At 43.3% G+C, this 26,684-nt stretch overlaps 1 protein-coding gene and 1 long non-coding RNA gene across 9 annotated transcripts in view; one reads left to right on the top strand and one right to left on the bottom strand.

Moving 5' to 3' along the window:
* LOC122408710 (rap guanine nucleotide exchange factor 2-like) overlaps nt 1-26,684 on the top strand; it is a 138,620-nt gene that overhangs the window by 72,901 nt on the left and 39,035 nt on the right. For 4 of the 8 annotated variants that reach the window (XM_043415682.1, XM_043415678.1, XM_043415674.1 and 1 more), the window contains exons 2-3: nt 12,820-13,439; nt 17,476-17,551. In XM_043415682.1, the coding sequence (XP_043271617.1) occupies nt 13,138-13,439; nt 17,476-17,551 (378 nt within the window). In that variant the 5' untranslated portion in view covers nt 12,820-13,137. Of the gene's footprint in view, nt 1-12,808; nt 13,440-17,475; nt 17,552-26,684 lie in introns of all 8 variants that reach the window. The other 4 variants (XM_043415677.1, XM_043415681.1, XM_043415676.1 and 1 more) reach the window with 3 other exon arrangements.
* On the bottom strand, nt 21,902-24,996 carry LOC122408712 (uncharacterized). Its single transcript, XR_006260518.1, has 3 exons — nt 24,577-24,996; nt 23,625-23,947; nt 21,902-22,734 (listed from the first exon to the last, which is right to left on the bottom strand). It is a non-coding gene; the product is annotated as an uncharacterized lncRNA (long non-coding RNA).

Here is a 26,684-nt window from a genome sequence, read left to right as displayed (position 1 = left end):
AGGCACACCGATTTTCGCCTCTTTCATATACACTTGTACGCATTTATCCCGTGTCTTTTTACATTACATCAATAATAAAGCACCATGATTCATGTATCCATTTGGCGAATGGTATTTGCCCAGGCCCACGAGATCGAAGCAGCAGCTCTAAATAATAAGAAATTTGAGCTGTTTGAAAAATCGCGCATAACCGGTATCGTGGACTCCCGTAAAATTGATCCTGCACGATTGTCAACTACTTTTATAGATTTGCATAGATTTGCCTACGTTTCGATACTATTCTGATGCACCAGTTTTGCGGCTCGTGTTCAGAACAGAATCCAGTCATTCCAGTAGCCTGCTATGTACGTCCCGCGCTTACATAGCTGAAGTATTTACGAACGGCGTGCTGGATATTGGCTGTAGGCTGTGGCGGCGTTCGCACTGGCTGGATATGCCAAATCGATTCGTCGATTTGAGAGAGAGAATTCGGTTGGCTGCGTGTGCAAGCTCGGAGGCTCGCGTCCTGTGTCGCTGCGATGTTTTCGACATTCCGCCGTTAAAATCTCTTCCGAATTTAATTATTTTGAAAAAACGAATATTTCGTTGAGGATTTTTACCTCCAGTGACGTCACGGAGTCATGAAAAAGCGTTTCGACGGTGAAAGAGTTATTTAATTTAATTCGAATACGTCGCATTCTAACGAAATTCATTGAATTTTTCTTCGCATTAACAGATTTTAGTGCGCATTTTCCTGCACCTGTTTTTCATACAATATTTCTCCCCCAAGTTGCGGAGCGACGAAGCACAAACGGCCGTGCCGGAAAAGCCAAAGTTTTCCGACGAAAATTACTTTGGACCTTGAACTCCCACATATAACGCACAATCTCGAAAACTCCCTCGGACTTTTGCGTTAGCGTTATTCGTCTCTCGTTCCTCGTTACTTCTGAGACAAACTTTGCTCAGGGAAATATCATTTGCACTTTCTCACAGTAGTCACGAGAGTAAGTTTTCGATAGAGAGATTCTCCGTCGCTCCGGAACTTCACCGTCTATAACAACATCGTGTGGGCACGGCGAACGGCAGCATGCCCTTTGAGCTGCAACTGACACCGCAAAAGATTCATGAAACACCTTTCGAAACGAAATTTCGTGTTTGCGCTATTCGAACCGTGAATTTCACGAAAAATTCCATGCCCCTTCGAGCTCCTCTCCGCGGAATTCACCTTCGCAATTTCACTTGACAATTTAAAGGTCAAATTAATTCTCAACGACATTTGAACTTCGAATAACTCGTTTCCTCTCATCGAAATCGGTAATTGTATTTGCTTACTTCATTAAAGTTCGCATCCTCATTATCGAACGAACGTTCGTTCTGTCAGTAAATTTAAACTTCTCTCATACCTAAAATAGGAAATGCCGCTGTTTTTGTTACTAAATTCCGATAAAATCGTAGATTATTCGGAAAATTTAAATTGAAATAAATCTTTTCTGTGACTTTAACTTATACGAGGGTGAAAGGTCGGTCGATCGAATGTGAAAAATGCTGTACATCGGTTAGAAACTCCGCCATGCGAATCCATGTATTTATGAGGGAGTGCTTCAAGTGTTTCTGTATATCTGTAATCCCGGAAGTTGAACGAATCGAGAGTTTGTATTTTTCCTGCTGTCGAGTATCGTTGGCCAAGTTCCAGTAGCAAACTCTGGATCGTTATCGAGCTGTAACGTCGAAAATATATAGCTGCGTGTATCTACGTATACGTAAATAAAAATCTCTGTCGATTTTAAGCAGACAAAAAGGCGTATTCGGAGGCTCCTCGCAAACGTGAAATTCTACGAATTACGCCCTTTTCGTAGTGCGAATCGCAATATAGAGTAACTCGCGAGCGTCGCGTGCTCCGAGACTTTCGTTCGGCCTCGTCCCTTCTCTTTGCGTCTTTTTCACTTTCACGCTATCGCCAACTTTTTTTCATTCTATCTTACTCCACATTTGCCCTCGATGATCTCTCTAAATCCAACCGAATTGACCCTCCTTTTTCAATGTATGCGACAAACATCAACGAGACTTTACACTTTCGTGCTTTTTTTTCTACAATCATTCTCAGTGTGTTGAAACATTCTCATACTTTTTCGAACCGAATTGAATATTCAAAGTCTTTCATTGCTTTTCTTTATATTCATTATTAGATTTACATCGAGTCACAGAGCAAAAGTTTTCATTTCTGACGATGCTCGTGAACCGAAACTCATCAAAGTAAGATCGCTTTCATCGACCCGATTATCCCATATCTTTTGTCTTGAATCTCATGAAAACGCGGGGATATTAGTAAAGTGACGTTAAACTTATACGACGGGGTGGTGTAAAAAAAGTATTTACAGACGTTTAAGGTTCCTCATAACCTAACGACTTAACTATAACTCCCGTTACGAGGCTATAATTATTCTTATACTTCCTTATGAAGTTAAGAATCGATAAAACAATCGCTTCGTGCGATCAAAAGTTTTTTTATTATATGAAATTCCTCAATTTACTAGTTGATATTTTATTCAGACTGAAAATCATCCGGAAATTCACTGCCGAATGTTACGTTTGCCTAGCGACAGTCATTGCGAAATTTATAATTGTATTGTGAAAAAAGTAATCGTTTACGTAACGTTGTTATTGGAGCGACTATAATAACGTTTTTTCTCTCAAACTATAACTTGATTTTCTCTCTCTGCCTCTCGTTCTGTGTTGGAATTACTCTTCGTTCGCAATTAATTGAATTGAACAGGATTTCGTTGGAAACACGTTGCAGGCCGAAGTTCCGTGTACGAATAGAGTTTTATAGCGAGGCAAACTCGGAAAAAAATAATGTGTTCTAACGATACGCGCTGAAACGTCCCAAGTTTCTCGTGTCACTTTCTCCTCGAGTTGTATACACACTTTTTGTTTTACCGCCTACCATTTTTGAAGCTAACGATGAAGGAGTTGAGGTAATTGGTGATTTTGAAATTCGCGACACGCGATCATCGTTCACGTCGCGTGCAAATATCATCGTTTTTTACTTTTCAATAAGAAATAAAGTTGGTAAAATGAAGGTTAAAATAATGGTTCACGATCTATAAACCTCGAGTCGAGTGCGAAATCTGCTCCGTACCACTTATCGCTCGCTTTATAATTTATTATGCGATCGAATGTTGCAGCCGTCGACTAAACGTTCAACGCACAATTTATCAAGGCTCATGCGTCAGTTAAATTTCTTCAACTTCACCGGCGAGGCACGTTGCGATTCTCGGCATTTCGCAAACATCAAATTTGCCGGATCTCCCAATGAAATTTCCCACTGTATTCGTCGACGCGTAGCAGAGCTGTGCCGATCCTCTTGAGAGTCTTTTTTTCTTCGTTGCGTCTTCGGTCATATACGTTCAGATACATTCACTCAAATGTGTGCTGCAGCGAGCTTGTCTTTCGAAACTCCGAGCTATCGATGCACCGAGGACTCTCCATGTCGTATCTCAGGAACTGAGTTGTTTATGCAAATAACGTCATAGCATTTTTCATCTATTCGTGATAAAAGTAAAAAACCACCGCTCGTCGACAGTCCGAAAGGTGCGCCAACTCCCAATTATTGACTAACGAGATCTCAAAATATGGATACTCGTGAAAAATTAAAAAGGAATGAGTACCGTGAAATTTCACGTGTTCCAATACAATTTTTTCGCCCTGCTACACACTCGCTCATTATTTTAATTGGATCTCTCGCCGAATGTACGAATGAAAAAGTTTCTTTTTCGTACGAAATTGTTAGCGTTGCTAATCGAAAAACGAAGCAAAACTAGTCTCCGATGGCCTCTTTACCGGCCCCTTCAGCTAATGTTCCTCTGTCCGTCTTAATTATTCCGTCCGAACGAATCTGGCAAGGACGTTATCGAAACTCATCTGGCCAGAACCAGTTTAAATTTTCGCACGTGTAGGAATCAAGTTCCGCCCCGGGCAAGTTTATCGAATATCAATGTTTTTTTGACTCCCCTAGCTCAAAGATATTCGAAAACATTGACGTGTACGATGAAGCTAGAAACTCTAATGGAACCTCGTCTCCCTCCATATAGAACAGCCGATCACAGCTCACGTATTTTTGTATCTTCTCAAATTCGATTAACGCTCGTCAACGTCGTATCGAGTGGAGGATCCCGAGAGCAGGCTCTTCGTTATGAAAGACGTTGAATAATATTCTTGAGGAGGATTCGGGAATAGTTTCGCTAATCGATTGAGCACCACTGACGAGTGTGTGGGTGGTTATTATTGGAGAGCGTTCAGATTTTCCTGCGCACGTTGACAAATGAGTAGAGCGTTATAGAGAGGATCCAGTTCTCGTAAACCAACGCGCCTTTCCTTCCAACCTGCTTTCTCCTCGTCTCTTGTTTTTCCCTTTCTTTTGTCATATTTTTCCCCCCCGCTTTGCTTCTCGTACCTTTGCCAATCGCTCTCGCACTCTGGTCATCATCCCTCGAGAGCCACTATATCGCTAAAGCGCAGACTCTCGCTCTCTCTTCCTCCCCATTTTCTCTTCTGCTCTGCCTCTCGGGTGCCATAAGGTTCACTCGACCGAGTCCTGATACTTGGCGGAAAAACACTACATTTCACTGTCGCGCATATATTCATGCATACGTGTCTCGGTGTGTACGCTCTGAACCTTCGAGGTAGCTCGTTCGATGCGAAATTCATCGAATTATCCTCCATTATTAATAGAACGAGTAAATATTATTAGATCTTCCACGACAAATAGGGGATATGTTGAAAGATAATTCCAATGTTGATCATCGTCGGGGGGCAACGTAATAGAATTCAATGTCGAGTTTATTGTGTTTGCTCAAGAGCAAGAATAACTTCACCGGACTATAAGTTATGATGCTAAAATTCATTGTTAACACGACATTAATGAGTAACGGTACCAAAGTCCGCATCTTCGTTGGCGTGTAAACGCGAATGCGTCTCTGTTATCGCTCAATTCTCCGTAAATTGAAAGAAATCGTAAATATTTTCTCGCTGATTTCTCGTTTCTTCTGAGATAAATGTGTAATTATTTTAATTCTCTTGGCCTAATTGGCCATAAAAATTAGACTCGTCGCTCGCAAGAGGAAGAATTTCTCTAAAGAGCGAACGGTGCGTATACGCGAACTTCAAAACACGTCGCGAATCACCGGAGATAAAGGCATCAATGGAAAACGAAATTCTCTCGCCTTCAGACGAATTCGACTGAGAGAATATCATGCCGGAGAGAACAACTGTCAATTAAATTTTTAGTCGTACCCCGGAGAGAACGTACGATTCATTCAAAAGTTTAATTATACTTTGCGTTGGAAGGCGCAGCGGCGCATCTCGGCGAAAATCCTTTGAGACTTTCGTTCAATTTGGCGAGAAGCCGAGATCGTAATGTACAATTTCGTGTCTATATAGTATAACGGCATATTCGAGCCTGCACACATACATGCATTTGTTTTCGCGCACACATAAGTTGGGCCCTGCATGAGCACCTGCGAAATTTTATGGCCATTAGAGCTCCGCGCACGAGTCTCCTCCATTAACCTGATTCTCCGAAGCAATCGTGCATCATACGTTGACATCTGGCCAATGAAAAGGACGCGTCGCAGAATGAAATTGGCGTCTCCGCTCAAGCGAGTTCGGCCCTTTCGTTTGCTAGAACCTCGCGCCTTCCCGTATATCCGTTGGCACATAACTATGACGTGCTTCAATTTTCATGTACATACGCATATATCTCTACACGTGCCCGTGTATACCTACATTCTCGATCTGCTTGAAAATATATGCACCTTTGATGCGAGTATTACGTCCGAGCCGAAAATGTTAACTTCGCTTCATGAATACATTGACGCCACGTGAGTTACAAGGGCGCATCTCCTTAACGAGGCATGCGAGGCTTCAGCCACTTTTTCAATGAACGACCTCGTAACTCAAACTGCAGCAGGCCTCTGTACGGATGTGGGAAATATTACAGTGTGTGCGGCGGCTCTGAAATTATCTCGCAACTCTCGTACTAGAATTATGGGTTATTAAACTTACCCTTTAAAACTCTTGGACGTTGTGGACCATCGACTTTACTCGTTTTGGAATCGAGGAGAGCTTGGGAAACAATGAATACGATGAACCGATTGACCGAAAAAATAAATGGACAATTCGAAACCTTTTTTTTTTTCATTATTCACTAATTAAGATGAAATAAAACGATATTAAAAAGAGAAGATTTTTCGTAGCACCTGCTTCCAAAGTTTGCACTTTTGATACCATCGATCCTCGTGATGCTGTTAGGACTCGTGAGTGCCCCGGTTCCGAAATCATGACAACTGACAGAAAAGTTTAACGAGTAATCTCAAAAAAATTTGGATCGCTAGAGAGAAGTGAGTGTTTGAGAGATTTCTATCGATTGATACAAAAATAACGAGAAAGAATGCTCTCAATGATACTTTTTTTTCTCAAGACAGGCTTGAATGATGAAGCGAATGTGGAATAAAAGGATTGGAGTATGGAGAAGAGCACGCGGCGAAGAAAAAACGCATAACTCCACTCGTTTTTTCCGGCTTGGAGTGGGGGTCGGAAGTTAAAAATGGGCTCCACTCGATCTTCATGATCGTTATGCTACGACGAGGAGGGAAAATCCACCCGCGTTTTCTTCTCTTCCTCGCATAGCGCTTGAGCGCGCAGGGGGATTTTGTGAGGAGGGTATATTAAGTGGCCGGCGGGCTGAAATAGGCGGTTGCATAAATTATGACAGATATATTATGTGCTATAGCTACGGTATCGCGCAGGGGCTTAGGCTTTAACTATGCTGAATGGGATGGAGCGAGAGAGAGAGAGAGAGAGACCGGAGCCGCCTTTTCATCGTGAAAAGCGCGGATATGCGGCAGAAACGGTAGACAGGAGGATGCGGAAGGCTCCGAGGGAGAAAGGGTGAAAAAAAGAGAAGGAATTTACTGCAGGGAAGTGCAAGGGGGTGAAATCCGGCACCGACAAAGCGTAGTATGCGTTGCTATATGCGAGAAGGAGACGAGGCAGTCGAGCGCGGAGAAGCGAGCCGAGAATGAGCGTTGAGGCGCGATTGCATCGCGCACAAAACGATACTCGGATATTCAACGGTCTCTGCATTTTATCTTTTTCATTCACACAGTCGTACTATACTTAAGAAAATTCAAACGGGGAGATCGTCGCTTCAAAGTATTTCGATCGTTTTCGCGTTTTTTTTGTAGATCCTCAAGGAACCGTCATTCAAATTTCGGACCGAAAAATCATTCGCGAATTTCGAACAATTGCCTCGATTTTTCATGACGTTCGCCTGCTATCGAAATTCTTACGAATTCAGAGCTCAGTCGCAGCTATTCGAGGCAACGAAAATGAAGAGGGGGGGAGGTGAGGAATTAAATGTTGCGCCATACACGCGTGTCAAGTACCAAATGGTGCAGCGAACATGCATCTACTTATTGGCAATTGTCTCGCGTGTGTAACTCCCCTCGCACACGCACGTATCGAATTTCGTGTTCGGCTATTTCGCACTCGTCGCTGCGCGTCCACTCCCGCGGGGATTCGCAGGTGTTTTTTTTTCGCTCGTCGCGACCGGTGTTCTCGTGCTCCGGGCCAACTACATGCCCGTTTTTTTTTCTTTTCTTTTTTTTTAGTCACCTGCGGACGATGAAAAAGGTCTTCTGTCTTTCTGTCTCTTCCGTTGGCCACCGGCTCAAAATGCCAGCGAATTTTGGAGCCGCCCGAAAAATTTCTCACGCGCTAAATTGGAACTCGTTCCCAATTCTCCGCTTCTGCCTCTTTTCATTCGTATACCTTTATACAATCGAATGACTATGAGATTTCATTCATTTTTAACCCTCAGCGCGCACACACACGCGCGCTCACGCGCATTCACACACGACTTCAACTCCCTTTCAGATTCTCCATTGTCCGCTGTCAATTTCTCGTGTGCATTTTACGTGCGAATCAATCGCGAGGCGCAGATCGAATAGGAATTCGTGGAAAAATACTCAACAGTTTTCTACTGGAATCGTCCATCTTATTCAGAAAAAATCGCTCTTTTTCAGTATGGCGATAGTCTACAAAAATTTGAAAAAAATGATTGGCCGAAATGAATGTCGAAAAACTCCCGCCTCGCCAAAAAGCGTGTAAAAGCGATTTGAATTTTTCGCGAATTCGCTTGAGAATTTTTCCACTGCTACGCAGTCTTTCAATTCTCGTTCCAACGATTTATTTATCCTGGACAAATAGAAATAATAGACTTGTGCGAAGTGCCAAGATGGAGAAAAAAGGAGAGCTACACAGAGCGAAAGAGCGCACACAAAGTTGGTGCACGATGGGAACGTGGCTCGTTAGCGTTTTCCTCCTGCACAACGCGACGTCACCCTTATACAAACCGTGCCGTGTGTCACGGAGGTTTTTTCGTGCGAGTGTGTGAGGGATTCGCACTTGAAGAAAATCTTGTCTTCCTATACCAGCAGCGGAATTAGAGTCTACCTTCGTGTACGCGCAAGGGCACACAATAGAGACTCGGCACCGGAGCAACTTTTTTTTTCGTCACTCTCAGCGTATATACATCGGAAGAGCCAATTCTGGTCTTTTCTTCCTCCGAGTCTCTTGCATGCGTGCAAATTTCACGAGGAGAGCTCGAAACGAGCAACACACGCGAGCTCATCTGTCGGAGGGTTGAAAGGAGTAAAAAAGTCGAAAAAAATAACGACGATTTTTGTCTCCCATTTCTCAACCCGGTCCACATATTTTCCTGCGTCTTGTGTGTTTTCGAACAAACGATCCCTCTTCTGTACCATGATCATTTCTCTGTATACATTTTACATAATTTATAGCACCGCGGTCAGCGAGCGATCGCCCGTTTTTTTTTTCGTTACCATAAATTGACCTTTTCGCGTTCAATTATTTATACGCGCAGAGCTCCTAAAGTATTCCATTAAAATTCATTGGGTCGACGACGACTCTTCCGAAAACGTCGTTTCGATTTTCTCACTTTTTTTCTATCTCGATCGAACTTTATTCCTCAGAACCATCTCTGATATCGCACACGTATACCGAATGATTCGTCGACTCTCCTTCCCCTTGCGATCTCATTCTCACGTATTCAATCCTCAAATTTGAGCCATTAGCCGGCATCGGTGACGTCGATGATGAAAAGAGTGATCGATTACTCGGTACTTGAACGTCGCAACGCTTTCGTAATATCTGTACTAGTTTTTATTTTTTCTCGCATCGCCCTCGCCCCGCATTACGTGTCTATGTATAAACATACGCGCAGCTTTCGTTTCGTGTAGCTCGTTTCATCACCCGCCCACGTAAAACTCTTCGTCTTTATGCTTCCCTTTTTCTTTATCCACGCGAAGGTCGGACAATGCGTATACGCTAGAGAGATCCAACGGTCCGCGGCCAAGTGCGGAGTATAAAGTGCCCGATCTTTCATCTGTTCCACCTACGAGCGTTTTTTTCGATGGAGTATGACGTGCTCATTTTCTCTCGAGCCATTTCCATCATTTTTCTTTTGATTCTTGTCTCCGTCAAATTTTCTTTCTCGTCACAATAATTCCGATAATAATAATAATTCCACGCACGAGCGTAAACGCGCGTAACAAGAAATTCCACGAAATCGGACTGCCCATCCCGAAGTTACGTTACGCGAGCCCCGGATAATTGCTCGCTGCTGTTCAACTTTGTTTTTATCTCCGCGTATGTAGCGCGCGAGCACATTAAAGTGCAACATATATACGATTGCAGGGAAACGTTGCAATATGCAATATCGGCGAGCAGAAAAGTCTCTGGCGCCGAACGAAGCGTGCTGCCGTTGTTTCTGAGATCGTTGCACCGGAAGACACGCTTCAGGAATCTCGCTGGAAATTGAAATGATCTATTCCGTAGATGACGAAGTAATCCTCATTCCCGTACAATGTACGTGTACATTCGCGCACGGTGAAGTGTATTCCGTGGATTTTTCACGCGTACCCTTCTCATTAGACCCAACGAGATCGTGAATAGCTAACATTCGCTGTAAAGATAATTTTCATACGCGTACCTCGCTGAAGAGAGGCCTCACTACCGTTTAGTTATAACGTGTGCTACCTTCGGCCATTCAACACGGCGTATACTTCTCAGAGCGAGTCCCGTTCCTCAAAAGACATTTCCTCGAGCTATGAATGCGAACAGACCAGTTGAATATTTCTTTTTAACTATCCAAGTGAAAAAGGCCTGATGGGAGGAAATCGCGGAAGAGCGTTAATCTTATAATTTTTCGTTGAACGTACAATCACCGGGGGTTATTAGAAGCGGAATTTCTCTTGGGGGGGATGAGGAAAATATTTCAAAATCGTTGTTTAATGGCATAGTAAAAAACGCTATGTTCGCGAAGTTTTCATGGCGCTAATAATCGCGGCGCACATGCAATAAATTTTCGCATTATGTCACCCTTGAGTTTTTCATCGTGCGATTTCACTTCTGGAACTCCTTTTTGTTGTTGTCAAAGCCTTTCTTGAAGAGCCGTTGCTTTTGTTTCTTGCGAGTACACGCGTTCGTTCGTTTTATCAGGTTTGAAATTCGTTTGCAGTTTACGAGTTGTTTCTGTTAACTACAATAAAGCAGCCCGACTACCTGCTGCTGGTAGCGCGCGCCTTCGACATCGAGTATCGGTTTTTGCGAGCGTCTCTTGTCAGAACTCTCTGCCACGTTACCGGTCAGATAACACACCGGGTTGGGAAAAGTTTCGTTGCGCCAGGTATTTCTACGTGCAATTTATATACACGCCGCACCATACTCGGTCTCTATTTTGTATCCTCGTGCTTCAGCACGAATTACGAAAGTCTCGACATACCGAGAATGAAATTTATTCTCAAGTCTCTACCCGACTAATGCAATTTCGCTCTTTTCTTTGTTTCCCCTTCAATTATTTTGAAACTCTCTTCGCGAATTAGGCAATCCGGGATCCTCGTGAAAAAACATGGTGTGTAAATTAAGCAGAGTCTAGAAAAGACGATTCGAAAAGTAGGAGAAAGAAAATTGAAATAAAAATGGCCGCAAACAAAAAGCCATTATCTCGCATAGTATTTATTCCATTCTCGAATATTATGGTCCGTAAATAACGAGTAGTTCTTCACAATGGAGCATCGATATCGTGTGCGGAACTGTCGGAAATACGTAAGGGAAATCGATTCCCGCGCACAAAATTAGTCGCCCAGCATTGTTTTCTTTCATTTTCTTCCTTCGGTTTTTTCGGTTCTTCCGTTCTTGTTCTTGAATTTTATACCCCATTACGCAAAATCCGACCGTCAGCGCTCGCGATCTCGTATAAATATAAAAGTTTGAATATTCGTTAAAAAAAAATATATATATATATTGAGTAAGCTCTGTACGCTTATGCGGATGATATTAAAAATTGTGCGTGACGTACGAATAAAGCGAAAGAGAATGGAAAAAATATGCGGGCGAGAGTGGCAGAAGAGAAAATATTCAAATGCAAACGCGAGAGGGCGTTGTGAGGGCGTAGCAGTAGGAGAGACATTGCTCTTGTATAATAAACTTTAAATATATATATGACCCCCGGGAATGGAGCAGAGATGCTCGAGCGTGTTCCCTGCTCAAGAGGATCCGAGAGCTTGGTGAATATCAATGAACGTTGGTGCGCCTGCGAGTGAGAGCGAGCAAGAGAGACAGCGAAAATAAGAGGCAGAAGGAAACGGACTAGATTCTCCATTAGCAGCCCACTCGATCTCACTGTGTTGCTTTTCACTTCCTTCCTCCTTTTCCCATCCCTCTTCTCCTCCCTGCGTAAATATCACCTTGTTCAGCCTCGTTTGGCTTAACTCGGTACTTTTATTCCAGAGCAGCACCCTCTCTCCTTCGCTACCCCATAAGTATACAAAAATGGAAAAATCTATAAATACACTGCGTATCAATAGACCATTTCAATGACTATTGTTCATTCCCATTATTCCGGGCTACGCTTCCTGCCGTTTTGTTACATTTTTTCTACGTCCTCGCAGTGATAGATCGTTAAATTCCGAGCCGCTATGAAAAGAACATTCGCGTCGCAATTTTATCTCCGATACTTCTCCTTCGACTGTTCTCGTACAATCAATTTTTGCCTATTCCTTGAGCGAGGAATTTCGAAAGATGGGCTTTATCTCGTCTCGTCTTTTTCTTTTTTTTAAGAGCGCGGACCGCTCCGTTTTCCTGGTACAAGCGTTCGATCGCTCTCCGCGAATTACAAAGTCGAGACCACGGGTGCTGAACTGTGTTTATCTTGATACGATAAAACCCCGATGAGGGACCAAAAGTGCTGCTCTTGCAATTTTTTCTCTTCCATTCCGACCCAGACGATACGCAGGTACTACGCTGAATATACATGTGTATAAAACGATTCCAGAAATCTTTCTTCGCGTATCTTCGAGCTTCCCACTCTTCCTCTATCGCGACGGCCCTCGTCGCAGTCTCGTATTTATCAGTGAAGCGTCCTTACGAGAGCACCGTGTACTACCGCGTTTCTCATCGTCGAACAAACATCATCCGCGTTCTACGCTCCTCCGTGTGTATAGAATGATAAGAAGCTTGTGCATATACTATTGGCCGAGTGTACGCGCCAAATTAATATGATAAAAATTCGTTGAATTAATCAGCCACGAGCTCTGGCGGGGAGAGCTTAAAAATTGGCGAGATTTTAAACACCCTCGCTTCTTGGCAGGAAGCTCACGAAGCTGGTTCTTAAGGCTTGGATCTCGGGGAATATAACGAAATATATTGCGTTTACGAAATGATGAGCGGAAGAATAAATTTCTTTAAGTTTTGTCGCAGCAGCTACGCAGGATGGAAGAAACTACGAATATTTGTATTTACATAAGTAAAATGGACGTGCCAGTGAATAAAGGCTTTTCAAAGATTGCGAGATCGCTCGACTGTCGTGCGACGAGGAATCCGGAAGAGGATCAAAGAAATTGATCTCGTTGGAACAAAAGGTGAAATAAAAATGGCGTCCGATCGAGTTCGCGTTGTTGAATCGAGCGAGTGTCGACGAAGGATTTACGAAAATGCCGAAAGCGTTGATCGTTGAAGAATCGCGGAACTGTTAATCGCTCAATAAATTCATGCGTGTGTTAATAATTCGGCGGAATAATGCACAAACACACGAGTCAATTGCGAGGGGGGAACAATTCGTCCTCGGCTCGTGGACCTGTTCGGAGATGGAACAGTTTCCACGGGGGTGGGATCGGTAATTTTGGCGAGGGAGTTGCCAACGGAGGAAATGGAAGCGGGACCGCGGCATTCGGTAATAACGCTAATAAAAGTACGTCCCAGGAACCGTTAAGGGCTGTGCCAAAAGCCGTTCAGGCCCTCAGGAGCGAAAGCGTCGATCGCACGCATCGTGCCCAACCTCCGCCACCACCTGCGTTTCCACGCAGAAGATTCTCCGTCTGGTGAGTCATAATCGACTTAAAATTCACATGTCTTCGAACGATCGCATATTTCTGTAATCGAACTCCGAGCGGACAGTCTCACGGCATCCGGTCAAAGCCCCAAGAAATGAGATCTTCGACGAATTTACAATATTATTTTTCTAAGATTTTAGGATCATTGTTTTTTCATTTATTTCACGTTTTTCGTTGATGAAATTGCGGTGCATTTATCGTCCGTTTGGCAATTGAACGCGCGAGCGTTTTCTTCTCCTTTTGTGCTTATTCCGCGCATGCTGCCCTGCTGGGAAAGATACACAAACGAGCGCACTGACGTGCACAATGAAACGTGAATTTCAATCGAACTGTGTGCACGAAGTATTCGGATAATCGATCCGAGCAACGTTCGGCCTGCGTACATCGGAGGGGAATTTATTTAGAGGTTCCGTGTGCGGTGCGCGCGGACGAGGACTCGTGTCCGAGGGACCGATGAAAGTGTTCATTAGCCTGAGTGCGGACTCGCCCGGCGCGAATGCTCTTCATCTCGCGTACTAAACGAATCGGATGATTTTGGTAATGCGAGTGGATTCGACGAGGATCGACCAGCGCGACTGGTTTATCAACTTGATCCGTTCTATGACGAAATAGAACGTGCTCTGTGCTGTCTCTTTCACGCGCTTTTGAAAGAGTGGATTTAACGCGTTCAGGGGGCGGGCTAATTACCGGCTGCTCGCGGGATAAAATCATGTCACGAGTGTTCAAAGCTTCGAGCGACACGAGAGCTGCCGTTCACAGTGTTGACGCTTTTCATCGAGCAACAATATTTCCAACGATTTTTTTCTGCTTTCACTATAACGCTCGTTCTTACGCCGTGTCGTTTCATTACTCGACGAAATACACTTTTTTCCGCGTGAAATTTTCAGGAGCTGCGAAAATATTGATCGCTCATCCTCGCAATATTTCAAGGAGCGATGAGCGAGGGGTGTGATAATTCAATGTTTCAATCCAAACGTCGAACCCCGTGTCGAGTTATGAATTCAAGTGATCAATTCTCTTCGCTCTCGTACGTATGTTTACACACGAGCGTGGAAAAAGTAATGGGATGTACGAAGAAAAACGACTCATGGGGTGGCCACTAGGAACATTGGAATGGCGAATAAAATCGATCCGATTTAACCTTGGCGTCGATACGCCAACAGAAGGGCGATGAAACGGCAACTATGATGCAACACTTATTCCGTCGATATTGTTCACGAAATGCTACACGTACGTGCTCGTATCTATAGCTGAGACCGCATAATGGAATTGAATAGGACAATCCCGTCTGTTGTTGGAACCGGTGACCCTCGAAATCCCGCAAAATTCGCTTTGACGAGATACACGAAATACAGACTGAATTTTCCACGAAGATATTGGAAGTATATCGAATAAAAAGTTCTGCACACTTTCCACAGGAGTCAGAACACTTTTCGGCGATTCTGGACCCGCATTTATTTCGTTGCGAAACCTTCCTCAGAATCATTGGCCAGTATGATTGGGCATTTCGAACGAAACAATGCTCGAGTGGAAATGGAAGTTTCAGCAGGTTTGTTACGAACGATAATGATTCTACAGGATGACCACACTGGAGCATTGAAAAAAGTTTGAATCTCCATTACGCGCGAAGTGGCCTGGTCGCGGGGATGATGAAAATTTCATGTTTTCCTCAAGCTTTTTCGTCGCGAGCGAACGCGACGAAAGCTTTTTAAACGTTTGCTGAAAAGTTTCCCCGCGTCAAATGTCGTTCGACTATGCATTAAATTCGGCGCGTATATATTTCGTCACTCTTCATTTTGCGGCAAAGTTTCTCGGGGCTCCTCGTATTTTCATCCCTTGTTTTGTGCGGCAAGTTCGCGAGCGCACGAGTTTCGGGGAATATTGAAGAAAATGTGTCTCCGCAGCTCCGCGCAGTATATATGTTTATTGTATTTGTATTGTGCGCACTTTTACGTAACTTTTGTACAATACATTCGTCCAAAGTGGATTCATATCTATATCCATTGAGGCTGTTAACGCTGGATACTCGTCGATCCTAAAAGCGGTCCGTCAGTTTGCTGAAAGCGCAGATTCCGTAGGGGGAACATCTGCTGGAGAGATGTACGAAATGTCGAGACGAATCAATGGCAAATACGGAGGTTCGGCGGCGAAGGGGAGTTTTCTTTCTCGTCTGAATCGACCGCACAATTGTCTCTTGTGTATATACGTTCACGGGGGGCAACTCTGAATTCTTCTATTTTAGTATAATCACCAGTATTTCCCTGGGTAGAAGGAAATAGATTTTACGAGGGCATTACAATTTTCGTGATTGGATGAGCGTGCTGGTAATCGTAGGGTAGGGCGATTATAGGGAGTGTTTTTAATAACCGAGCTCGCGTGAGCGGCGCACCGTTTGTTGTGACAATTGCGCATTGACTAAGAGTAAACTTGCAGAAGCATTACTTCGCAAATTTTTTTCGGTGCGTGCTAAAGAATTCGTTTCACGTCCTAAAGTGCCTGTGGGAAGAGTGAAAAAAGCGAACTCTCGTGCGCGCTCGATCGTTTTTCAGAATTATTCCGGAATCTTTCGGAGCTCTGCATTATTTCGTTCTCTCCGTTTGCCACCCTTTCCGCAGGCAGCTCTCGAGTCCATTAAATCCACAGTGCTCCGCATAATTCTCCTTATACTTGACCGAGGCTTATTTTTCTCGAAGGGCAGGGAACTCAATTCCCGAGACAATAACGGGGTGGAAGGAATCCCCTGAATCCCCTCGGTCTCTACACCGCGTTGTGTCTTCCAGCTCGCGCTATTCAAGCCTAGAGTGCGTGTCTCACATGAGGGATGTTTACGTTATATTCGAGCGAGGTATATGCGTCGTTGGGGATTTCGAGCGAGGAGGTCTGCCGGCTGAAAAATCTTAGTTTTAGTCGATATTTTGCCCTTAGAGAGGGCTGCGAGGGCTCGTGTAATAAACATCCTCAACATTCAAATATTGGACACGAGCCTTGCGATATTTTTGACTGTTAAAGTCGCAGGAACCGACGGAGAGGGACGACAGACGATTTCAGGGGTGATTATATGGAAAAAAAACGTGAAACAACCCCTCAGCGATGGAGAACGTGCAGAACGAAATTGTACTTGTCGGCACCGCCATAAAAAAGGGAGCGAAAACAGACACGTGTCCTGACATACAAACAAGCGAGAACCGCGCCCGCACGTGGAGGAGAAACATTTTCCTTGTGGAGGCGGTCGATTCGCCTCTTCAAACCCCACTTTCTCTTCGTTTCGATGTGCCTTTCAACGACTTATCAAATAATATGCTCACTTTTATCGCATCAATCATGATACCAAATAAATTAAGGCTGTATAATTAAGGATAATTAGATTTTCAAATGTACTGCGCAAATTACTGTCCCAAGTATATTTCAACTTCGAAAACGAATATTGGCCATTATCGCTATTTCTTTTACACCATTTTACTGACGAGTCTTAAAATTTTTTCGAATTCAGCTTTCACGTCTGACTCTGTTTTTTAAATTAGTACTAGAAATTCTACCTGGAACGACGGTAAATAATTGATTTGTAAATTATGGCGTAATTATTCAGCAAATGGAGAGACGAATACGCGATTATTTATGCCCAAGTGTTCGATATGGCTCAGCGTCGAATATTTTCGAATGTCACAATAAGTCACAAGCTTCGTCAATTTGTATAAAGTAATAGCACGTGTCTTGTTTACCAAGCTCGATTCTCGATGCTTATTCGCAAGTCATTTATTCATGATGAATTCCAGGACCTGTTAATTAATATCTTCTCTATAACATTGCTCTCATACCAGTCTCGCGAGGGCTATTACGTATGTGAAAGAAGTTTCGCGGAGCTGGAGTCATTTTTTTTTTTTTTTTTTTTTTTCACTCAGACGAAATGAGTTCGGTGCGTGATAGGAATACATTAAAACTATGATTCTCGCCCACGATTAATAATACCCCAATGTTGTGCGGTTGACGATAATTAACGAGGGAACATTCCCATTTCGTGTTTCAGCTTCGGCAAACGGACGGGCGGTAGCGCCAGGAGACCCAACGAATGCTTCGTGCTTGAACCTTCCGACATGATAGTTGTGAGTACACGTTTTTTCATACATCTGCCCTTGAATTCGTAGTAAAATACGAAAAAGTTTGATTTTTGGACGAAATTAAGCGACGTAGTCGCTCAAACCGGCATGAAAATGAGAGCTAAAAACTGACATTTTTGTCGATTATGAATTCCGGGAATGCAAAGCCTCGGAATTTCAAATAAATACATAGAAACGAAATGGAAAATTTAGATTCGCTGACTAAAATACGGACGACGATAATTATGCGGTGATGAAAAATCCGCACCCCGACGCAGACAAATTCTTCTGCTAGTCGCTTCGCCGAATGCGTAACACTTGAAAGTGCAGTTGATTTTGCCAGTTGTCAGTCCTTTTTTCGTGGCCAAAGATGAAAGCATCGATACAGATTTATACCAATGAATTGTCCATGAAATTCGTAAAAGTATGAGCACGATATCAGCACCCTCGCGAGTCCTATATTTACATAATCTGAATTACGTGTCTCTGCTATATGGCGAACGAGAAATCTAGCCGGCGTGTGATATTAAGTTCAGGGTCACGTCGTACGTTTGCATTAATGTAACTGCACGTAATGCTGCACAAATGTATATCCGCCTGTGCATATATACTGGTACATTTGCCTCTCCACAAATATACGTGTGCGAGTCTATTTATGGTACACGCGCTCGTTGAAAAGGCTGATGGGCTTGTAGTTATTAAATGTGCTGTAAGCTCGTTAGACTCGACCTTGTGCCAATGCGCTCCAATCTCAGTTCTCCAAAGTCCGACGAATATCAGCTCAAAGAGTTCTTTATTTATACGGAGAGTATTTGCAAAAGTATGGAGCATGCACGCGCGCTCGAGACGTCGCTGATCCCAGTGGAAAATAAATCAAGCCCCCCGTTGTCCTTCGTTGACGAAAAATCTGAGCTTAATATCAGTTCCCGGAAGCGCGAGATGAGTCTCGGGGACTGGTGGGTTGGCTCGGTCTCTTCATATCGAGACGAGAGACAATGCTGTCCAGACCTAAGTACAAGAGACTCGAGGAGCACAAGCATGCACGACAGCTAATCGATATCACCTCTCGCCAGAGTTATGCCTACCCATCGCTATATAACGCGTTCTCTCCAACCTCTAACTCGATCTTATGAACATCATACATACGTATTTTCGACGGTAGCATGCTCGTCGTTCACATGTGTTTGACAGTGTTACAATGTAGAACGAAAATTGACTGCAAACGGGACGCGATGGCCTCATTATTTTTCCAAATTCCTCACTAATTTCTCTTGCAAAAACGACACATTTTCACCTCTCCGTTTTACAGTGGATCGTTGAACGGAGACCAGAAAAATTTACGATGTTGATACTAAACATAAATTGAATGGAATTTCGTAATGACTACAAAGTTTTATCCGATGCACAAGATCAAGGGAATCGTTCCTTCGATGGATAATTGGGTTTAGAATTATTATGATTTCGTTATGGCTTCGATAATAAAAAAGGAAAAACGAGTTCTCCTTGAATCGTCATTATGTCCAATATATTCAATTGATTATTGTCATTAGCCTCAAGGATTAATTCTCAAATTCGTGCGTTTCGTTGCAAAAACTATTACAGGAAAAGATAAATGGATGGATGGACCTAAGGCAGAAGAAATGAAGTAAAATTTTTTTTTTAAGTTCGACATTCTAAAATCGTCAATCGCCGTTCCGTTGCGATCTGCACTTGTTAATTAAATCTTTTATCGAAAGCGTCCTGGTACATCGTGCTGCCATCTCTATTCTGGTAACTGCTTTATCGACCCTCCGTCGGTAAACAATATTCCTGCAGTTTTTTCACTCAAGTGTAAACTCGCGTGGCTTTCGTATGGAATGTATATTGACAACGTAATCAAAGATGCCGCGCGTGTCGCGTTCTCTGGACGAAAGGAGTTAATTATTATCGGTAATTGAACGATGATAGAAAATTTTGCGGGAGGGCAATTACGATCTTGAACGTTGAAGCGTGATTCGATTGTCCTGCATTCACGTCGGGACTCTCGTAATCTGCAAATGAGTTTCCACCTTGAGGAATCACCAATAAAAATCATGATGAAAAAGGAACATTTGAAAAAATCGGAAATGGAATTTGTGAGAGATCACCTCGCGAAACAATGATTTCAGGTTACGTCCAATGCACATCCTCGAAAAAACGAGGCGAATTTTTTTCCAAAGCTTTCAATTCCGTCTCGAATTTTCCGATATACCGCGAAAGAATAACCATTTTTTCGCTTGTGCCTCGAGGCGATCGTATTTCCGTTGAAAAAGTGCATACGCAAACTGCGCGATATTGTGATGCACCGAGGATTTTTCGGGTCATAGGAAACTGCCCTTTCGATCGTCCGGTGTCTCGTACATTGGTTTATTTACGCAGCTAGATCCTCGGGCGGTGCTGGCGAAGTGGAGTATTCGGTCTACAGCGAAAGTTCAAAGGTTCAATTGATTTTAAAACTGGAAGGAAAATTGGATATAAACAAGAGAGATACAACGGTCAATTCTTATTCCCTTTTTTTTCTACTCTAATGAAAATGTTGCTACGGAACAGTGAATTATTGGCGTTCTCGCGGCGCAACGGACTGTCTGGACGGACGATCATTAAAAAATCAGGATGCTCCATCGTGGGCGTTCGGGACCGCTCGTTGCGGACGATTTGTTGAACAAAATTGCGCTCGATTCGCCGCACTGCACATCCTGTGTACGCCAACTCTTACCGCGAGTGTGCATCGCGTATGTGCAAGTCTCCCTGTTATACCATAAACGAGCCGAGGGTAAATAACCGCATCACCGTCACTCTCGTAACGGTTCTCGCGATCCTATACGAGGAAAACACGTATAACGCGCGCGAGGCGCGAGCTCTCCCGGTCATATTCAACAAAATGGAAAGCCTCTCGTCGTGACGGGATGTCGGCTACAAATACGCGGACGTTTACGCGAGCGCGCACATACACTAGCTCGTGCACGGGCGAACACCCTGTTAGGCCTCTTCGAGTACGTACGGTACAATGAGGAAAAAAGATAAAAAATCATCACACGAGTTACACGAATCCAGAACTGTGACAAACTGTAACGGACGCTTTGAACAAGAGGAAAATTCCAGAAAGCGAGACGACACTGCGCGCGCGATTACCTGGGAAGAGCTTTCGGAAAGTTGTTACGTCAGAGTGTTCGATGCGGTCGATATTTTCGTTTTGCCTGCCATTAAACTTGGTCAATATTTTGAGGATTTTTTTCGCTGTCGCACCCATTTTGATTTTTCATTTACCGTTTATAGAATACTTTGTCGCGAGAGAGAATTATTGACGAGAGTTTGACAAACAAAATCGTTGAATCGCGTGGAAATTTCTTCTTTTTATTACCGATCGTTTTTCAACGTACGCTACTGTAATTCACGGAAAGTTTCGAATTTTCATCTTTCAACAATTCACACACCAAAACTGTGACGATACACAGAAGTTTTCGTCACTTTTAGACGATTTTGAATTCAACGACATTTGGGTCCCCTCCTGACGACCAATTTGGCAATGCATCAACGATTCAAATGTTCTCATTGAGTTGGAACTCGCGAAAGGAAAATGAGAAAATTTAGCAAAAGAAAGGAAAGAAAAAATGTTATGCGATCTCTTCGAGCTCAGTTGACGAGTCCACACCCTTGAACCGTTGCTCTGAGTAAGGAACACATTGAATAAGCTCCGTACAAGCTTTGAAGGCACACAGAGAAGTGGATAAAAAATGAGTTTGTCTCTTACAGCCTATGCGCGGGGCACGAGTAGCGTTGAACGGTAAAGAGAGACGATGAAGAGTCTCGAGTTATAGTGCCGTCGAGCCAGAGCGTTCAAAGGACGCAGAGGAAGAACGAGAAACGGTGAAAAGTAGGGAAAAAAGAAAAAAAAACTTTGATAAAAAAGATATTCAATATCCGGGTATAGAGAACGAGTAGACCAAGTGGGATTCCGAGAAAGGAAAAGAGAGACGGAAAAATGGCTACTTTGGAGAGCTGGTAAGAGGCGTGTGAGCCAAGAGGGATGGAAAAAACGGTTGAAAAAGCTCGGAGAATACGAGAGAAAAGATAATAGATTACGCCGTCCGATTTTACTGCCTTTCCGATGGAATTTCCAGCCCCGATATTCGACCGTAACGATAATAGACTCGATCGGAATAATGAATCGTAATTAAAAAGTAATAATTGGGAATTCTTCAGGGTCGGAGAGAGGGACGGAAATAAAAAATTGGTGAATTGCAAATCTTTTTTTCGTTCGTTTCATCGTCAGACTTCAACGTTGCAAACTTATTCAGCGTCGTTTTTCTTCCGAATTTTAATACGAATTTCGCGACAATCGAGAATCACAGGTTCACACACTATTTTATAGGAATTTGAAGTTCGACTATAAAAACCACGAAATATTGGATCTTGGAAATGAGAAAATTCGCGAGATTATGCGAGCGTAATTTTCGCTACGAAGTCGGGTCCAGGCCACCGTTGTTGCTCCTTTGTTGTCATGGCGAGTTTCACGACAGATACGACTTCCTGTCGCCAGTTACGAACTCTAGTCGCGACAAGTGCATCCACGTGAATTGGTGTGAGTGCGCGTGATGAATAAAAAAGAGAGATGCACTCGAGTCGCTTATCAGCGTCGTCCAAGCTCGACTGGTACTCATGTGCAGCGATCATTGTTCATTGCACTCTCTCACACTGCCATCATCGCCGAGCAGCTCCGATGACAACGGTTGCGATTTAATGCCGTTCTACGGAATTGCAACGGTTTGAATTATTCTGTCCAACAAACAAATCGTTTTAGGCCATTGAAGCTCATTCTCAAGGATTTTTTATTTTCATGATAAATGTGAGATTTTGAAGAATTGTTTAAGCCCCAATGTTCTTCGATTCTCTACAAAGTTCGGCTCGATCGATTTTCATATATCAATCCAAAAGAAATCCGGGGCTTCTCAGACCTCCCGATGCTCGCATCTTTCATAATTACGATGCACTAAAAGTGGAAGCTTTCGCGATAGAGAACCACGGAATCTCGAGTTTCATTCCATATCCCTCGGGACACGGTGTATCGATTTCTATCCCCAGACTGAGTTGCACACCCGACGCAGTACCGGTATTAATTACCACGAGGCCTTAATCGGCGATCGCAACGGGTCGTACGGTGCCATTCAGTACTGCGCTGAGCAAAAAAAAACAAAACAAAACACATTTTACTGAACTTAAATGCACACGTGCCGGAGTGGAAAAGTACATTGGATCCAAAAATTCATGCTTTTGAAGTTAAAAGATCGAAATGGTGTTGCACGACCAACAAGAATTGTACAAATTTTGTTCTATCGCGATTCCGAATGACCAAAATCGAGCCTCAACCGATTCGGCGATTGTCAGGAAAATTGGAGCAAAGAAAGAATTCAACGCTTTCCAACGACGCGAATTTCAGTGTCATGGAAATCGGTCACTTATTGAATTCAATAAAAATTCAATGATATGCAATAAATGTACGATAAAATGTAGGATTCACTGAAATGAGTCACGATACAATTACACACATGCTTTGCGCTTTCGTTATCGAGAGTTTCTGCAGTCTCGTGACTTTCATGCCTGCAATTATTCATTATTCAGGATCGTATTAATACTCTTCGAAATCTCCATTATTTCGAGCGAGTTGCGCTCGCTCGAATAGAAAAATCGTCTCGGATGAGTCAACGAGTTTGCGGAGACCCAGAAAAGTTGGCCTTCAGCAGGTGACCTCGTGATCTGAAATATCAAACTTGATCCCATGACCTTAACACTGGTATCCAATTCTTGTTATTTTTCACTTTTTTTTTATTGTTTCTTTGTCTATAAATCCATCATCTCTCTCACAGCGTAATCTCGTTTCTTTAATGTCGACTTTTCTTCGTCATTGACACAGAAACGCAGACGACCAGAGGCTCGTTGAAAGTAATGCAAGAAAATTTGGAAACGATTCAAACAAAATCTATAACTTCATGCTTTTTTTCAACTCTTAAGCACAAATCTAAACTTTGAGAGCCGCAATTAGGTTATAGCATTCAGAACTTACTTTGAGGACGTGTCAAAAATCGAAATTAGGATCGTCGCGTCCTCAAATACAGGTACGACCATTCCGACACGTTGAATTTTCGAGATTTCGAAACTGACAAATTCCCCCCGCTGCCACTGCTCTGTGACGCCCATCCGTCGTACTTGATTCATTTCCTCGTGCTAATTAAGGTAATCCCATTACTTATACGAGTACGATTCACGCGTATGTGGGTGTATGCGTGTCGTAGTATCGAGTCTGGGCACCAACATCGATGTGTTCCACCACGCTTGGCTGGCTTCGATAATTGATCCTTCCTCCGCTTCACCTGCTTTTCCTTGACGCTGCAAACATGACAGAGCTTTCAGAATCTTCAAAGCGTTTCGTTCTCTCGATATTCTGTTTTTGATTATGCTTTGAAAATTTTTTACGACGAATCTTTCATTAAGGAATTTCGGCACAGGCGATACAATGTTGCCATGCTAAACGATGCTAAAAACATAAAAAATTTCAAAAAGTTCAGAATTTTATAAAATTTGGTGAACATATTCTTTAGTGCCAAATTTGGCAATACAAAGTTTTTAAGATTTTTCTTCTACACAGTTATCGAGTAATTGATCACTAAAGTTCACGTGTATAAGCATATAGCGTTTCCATATAAATAGGTGTACATTCCGGGCATAATAAATCTGCTTTAATGCGTAATTACTCGATAACTGAGTAGAAGAAAATTTTGAAAAAAATTGTGTCTTCGCACTTGATGTTGAAGAACATTATCACCAAATTTGATCAATTTCTTAATATTTATACTTCTGTACCGAAACTCCTTAAATATACGAGCATCTTTTTGGGAAAGAAACTGCGAAAAGTGAGTATCGATCGCGCCATTTTTATTTAGTCTTGCCACACAAATTCGTTGGTTTTCATGAATGGAGCTCATTTTGCAGGCTTTTTTTTATTTTTATGGATTTACCGAGTAGAAAATTGTTCGAAATACTATTCTGATGAGCCAACGCTGATTTTTTATGCCCAATTTCTCGGTGAGTGAGAAAGTCACGGATCGTTATTGCTTATTTACGTAAGTAATATTGTGCTCCGGAGGTTGTCGATCGTGTGATCGCGACATTGAAAGTATCTTCCGATCCGGTCACCGTTTTGCGGTTCGGAGACGTTTAAATACGTGTCAAGTGTAATGTGTCTATACACGAGAGTGACGGCTGCCGCATAGTCGCCGAGACGTCGAGACGCTCTTTCGTGTCCCCTTTTTCTTTCTCTCGCCACATCCGTTATGAGTAATCCTTTGGGTATGAGTAAAAATATTTGCACAGTAAGGGTGGCTTGGCGCGAAATGAAGCAAAACATTTTCATTATTCACTCAATTTTTTATTTTTCGTTCACGACTCTCGATTGCGATCTCAATATTCGCTAATAAAATGTTATTTCTCCGAATATTGATATGAGTGCTCTTGAATTATTCAGATTATAGTTTCTCCGGTTTTTCGTCGAATTCCACCAAATTTCCAATTCGCAAGAATCCCATTATCTTTGATAAATATTCAAAGTTCGAATGCGCCGAGCGCAGTGGAGCAGCGATCGATGTCCCATGGCGACGGCGCAGTTTATTGAAATTCTCAACGCGAATGAATCCCACCTCGTCGCAATTAGGCCTCGTACAAGAAACTCGCGTGGCAGGCTCTTCGATAGTTCAAAATAGCCAAATGGAGCGGACTAATTTTTCACAAAAAAACGATGAAAAAAACGCGAATATGAATTTTCTTCGAGCAAACGTGAGTAAAAATTTACACGTCGTTGGACGTCATCCGACAAATCGATCACTCGGAAATGCGGCCCATACACACAGCCCCGGTTGGGTAACCACGTGTCCGTTCGTCCATTACCGGGGAATTCGATTCCTCGGCGAGCGATCGAGGCACGCGCGAGCTCGGGGAATCTCGCCACCCAGTATCCTCATCTCCGAGTATTACGGAGCCACGACGTAGAAACTCCATTACCCTCGGTCGAGAGCCCTCTGCTGCTTCGTCTACACACGTACATGGGAACACACTCTCATCATCCGGGTACGTAGTACATAAAGTGATTGTACACAGAGCCGGTATAGGCTCGCTTGAAACTCTCCCTTGCGGTCTCACGCGCGAGCGATCTTCTCACCGCGTCCTGCCAACGTCATCTTGAACAGCGAAATGCAGTGTCGCACACAGCATTGAATCTGAGGCCTGGACGAGCCGAGATATCGTTAGGGCTCTCCGAGGGCTTACGACACAGGTATCTGGAGGCGAACGAAACTTCTCCTTTTCCTGCTAGCTCTTCAGTCTGCTCTTCTGACTCACCATTTTTGTCCGAGCGAAAGTCTTTTATCTCGGTCTGCTCATATGCGCTCGCTATCGTCTTTCCAACAGGCCGATTCTTGTACCGATTAAGAATGAACGATAAAGAATGATGACCGAGAAGCCGCGGTCGGATGCTTTACTCTTTTCTCAACTTTATTTGATGGAGCTTTGAACATTTAACTTTGAAAAATCGATCATTTGAGGGGCTTGGGGAAATGGGAAAATGGCTGCGAGTGCGGTTTCGCAGAGGAGATCAAACGATTGTTGCTCAACGCGTGTATATTCGCATATTTATTCAGTGTTCCTTCGTAGTCGGGACGAAAACCCTGCATGATGCGATGCATCTCGAGATCGATTGTTTTCCATTAATTATTCGATTAATAGAGTGTCTCGCGATAAGGTTTTGTGACGAGAAACGAGCGGCCACTTTGGAGGATTTGGTCTTGAGAGGCGAAGCTTTCCATCGTTTCAAAAGAAAAGCAATTAGACGAGGCCCCCTTTTCGCTCTTTCTCTATTTTTTTCCCAGCGCTCTTTTCAGCTCGGAGCACGAGTGGTCGTATTGACACTTTTGAGTTCCAGAGTGCTCGAGCGAACCTTCGGGAATCCCAGAGACGCACATTTTGGGGCTCAATTTCTTAGAAACATGTGCTCCAGACTGTGCGGGGCTGAAGAATATCGTCGGCAAAAAATCTAATGAAAAAGCGAGCCAAGAAAGCCCCGTTCGTGCGTTAC

The sequence above is a fragment of the Venturia canescens genome, chromosome 4 (genome assembly GCF_019457755.1).
Source record: "Venturia canescens isolate UGA chromosome 4, ASM1945775v1, whole genome shotgun sequence".
Classification (NCBI taxonomy): domain Eukaryota; kingdom Metazoa; phylum Arthropoda; class Insecta; order Hymenoptera; family Ichneumonidae; genus Venturia; species Venturia canescens.
Note: the sequence above shows the minus strand (reverse complement) of the source record. Positions and strands in the feature narration are given on the sequence as shown.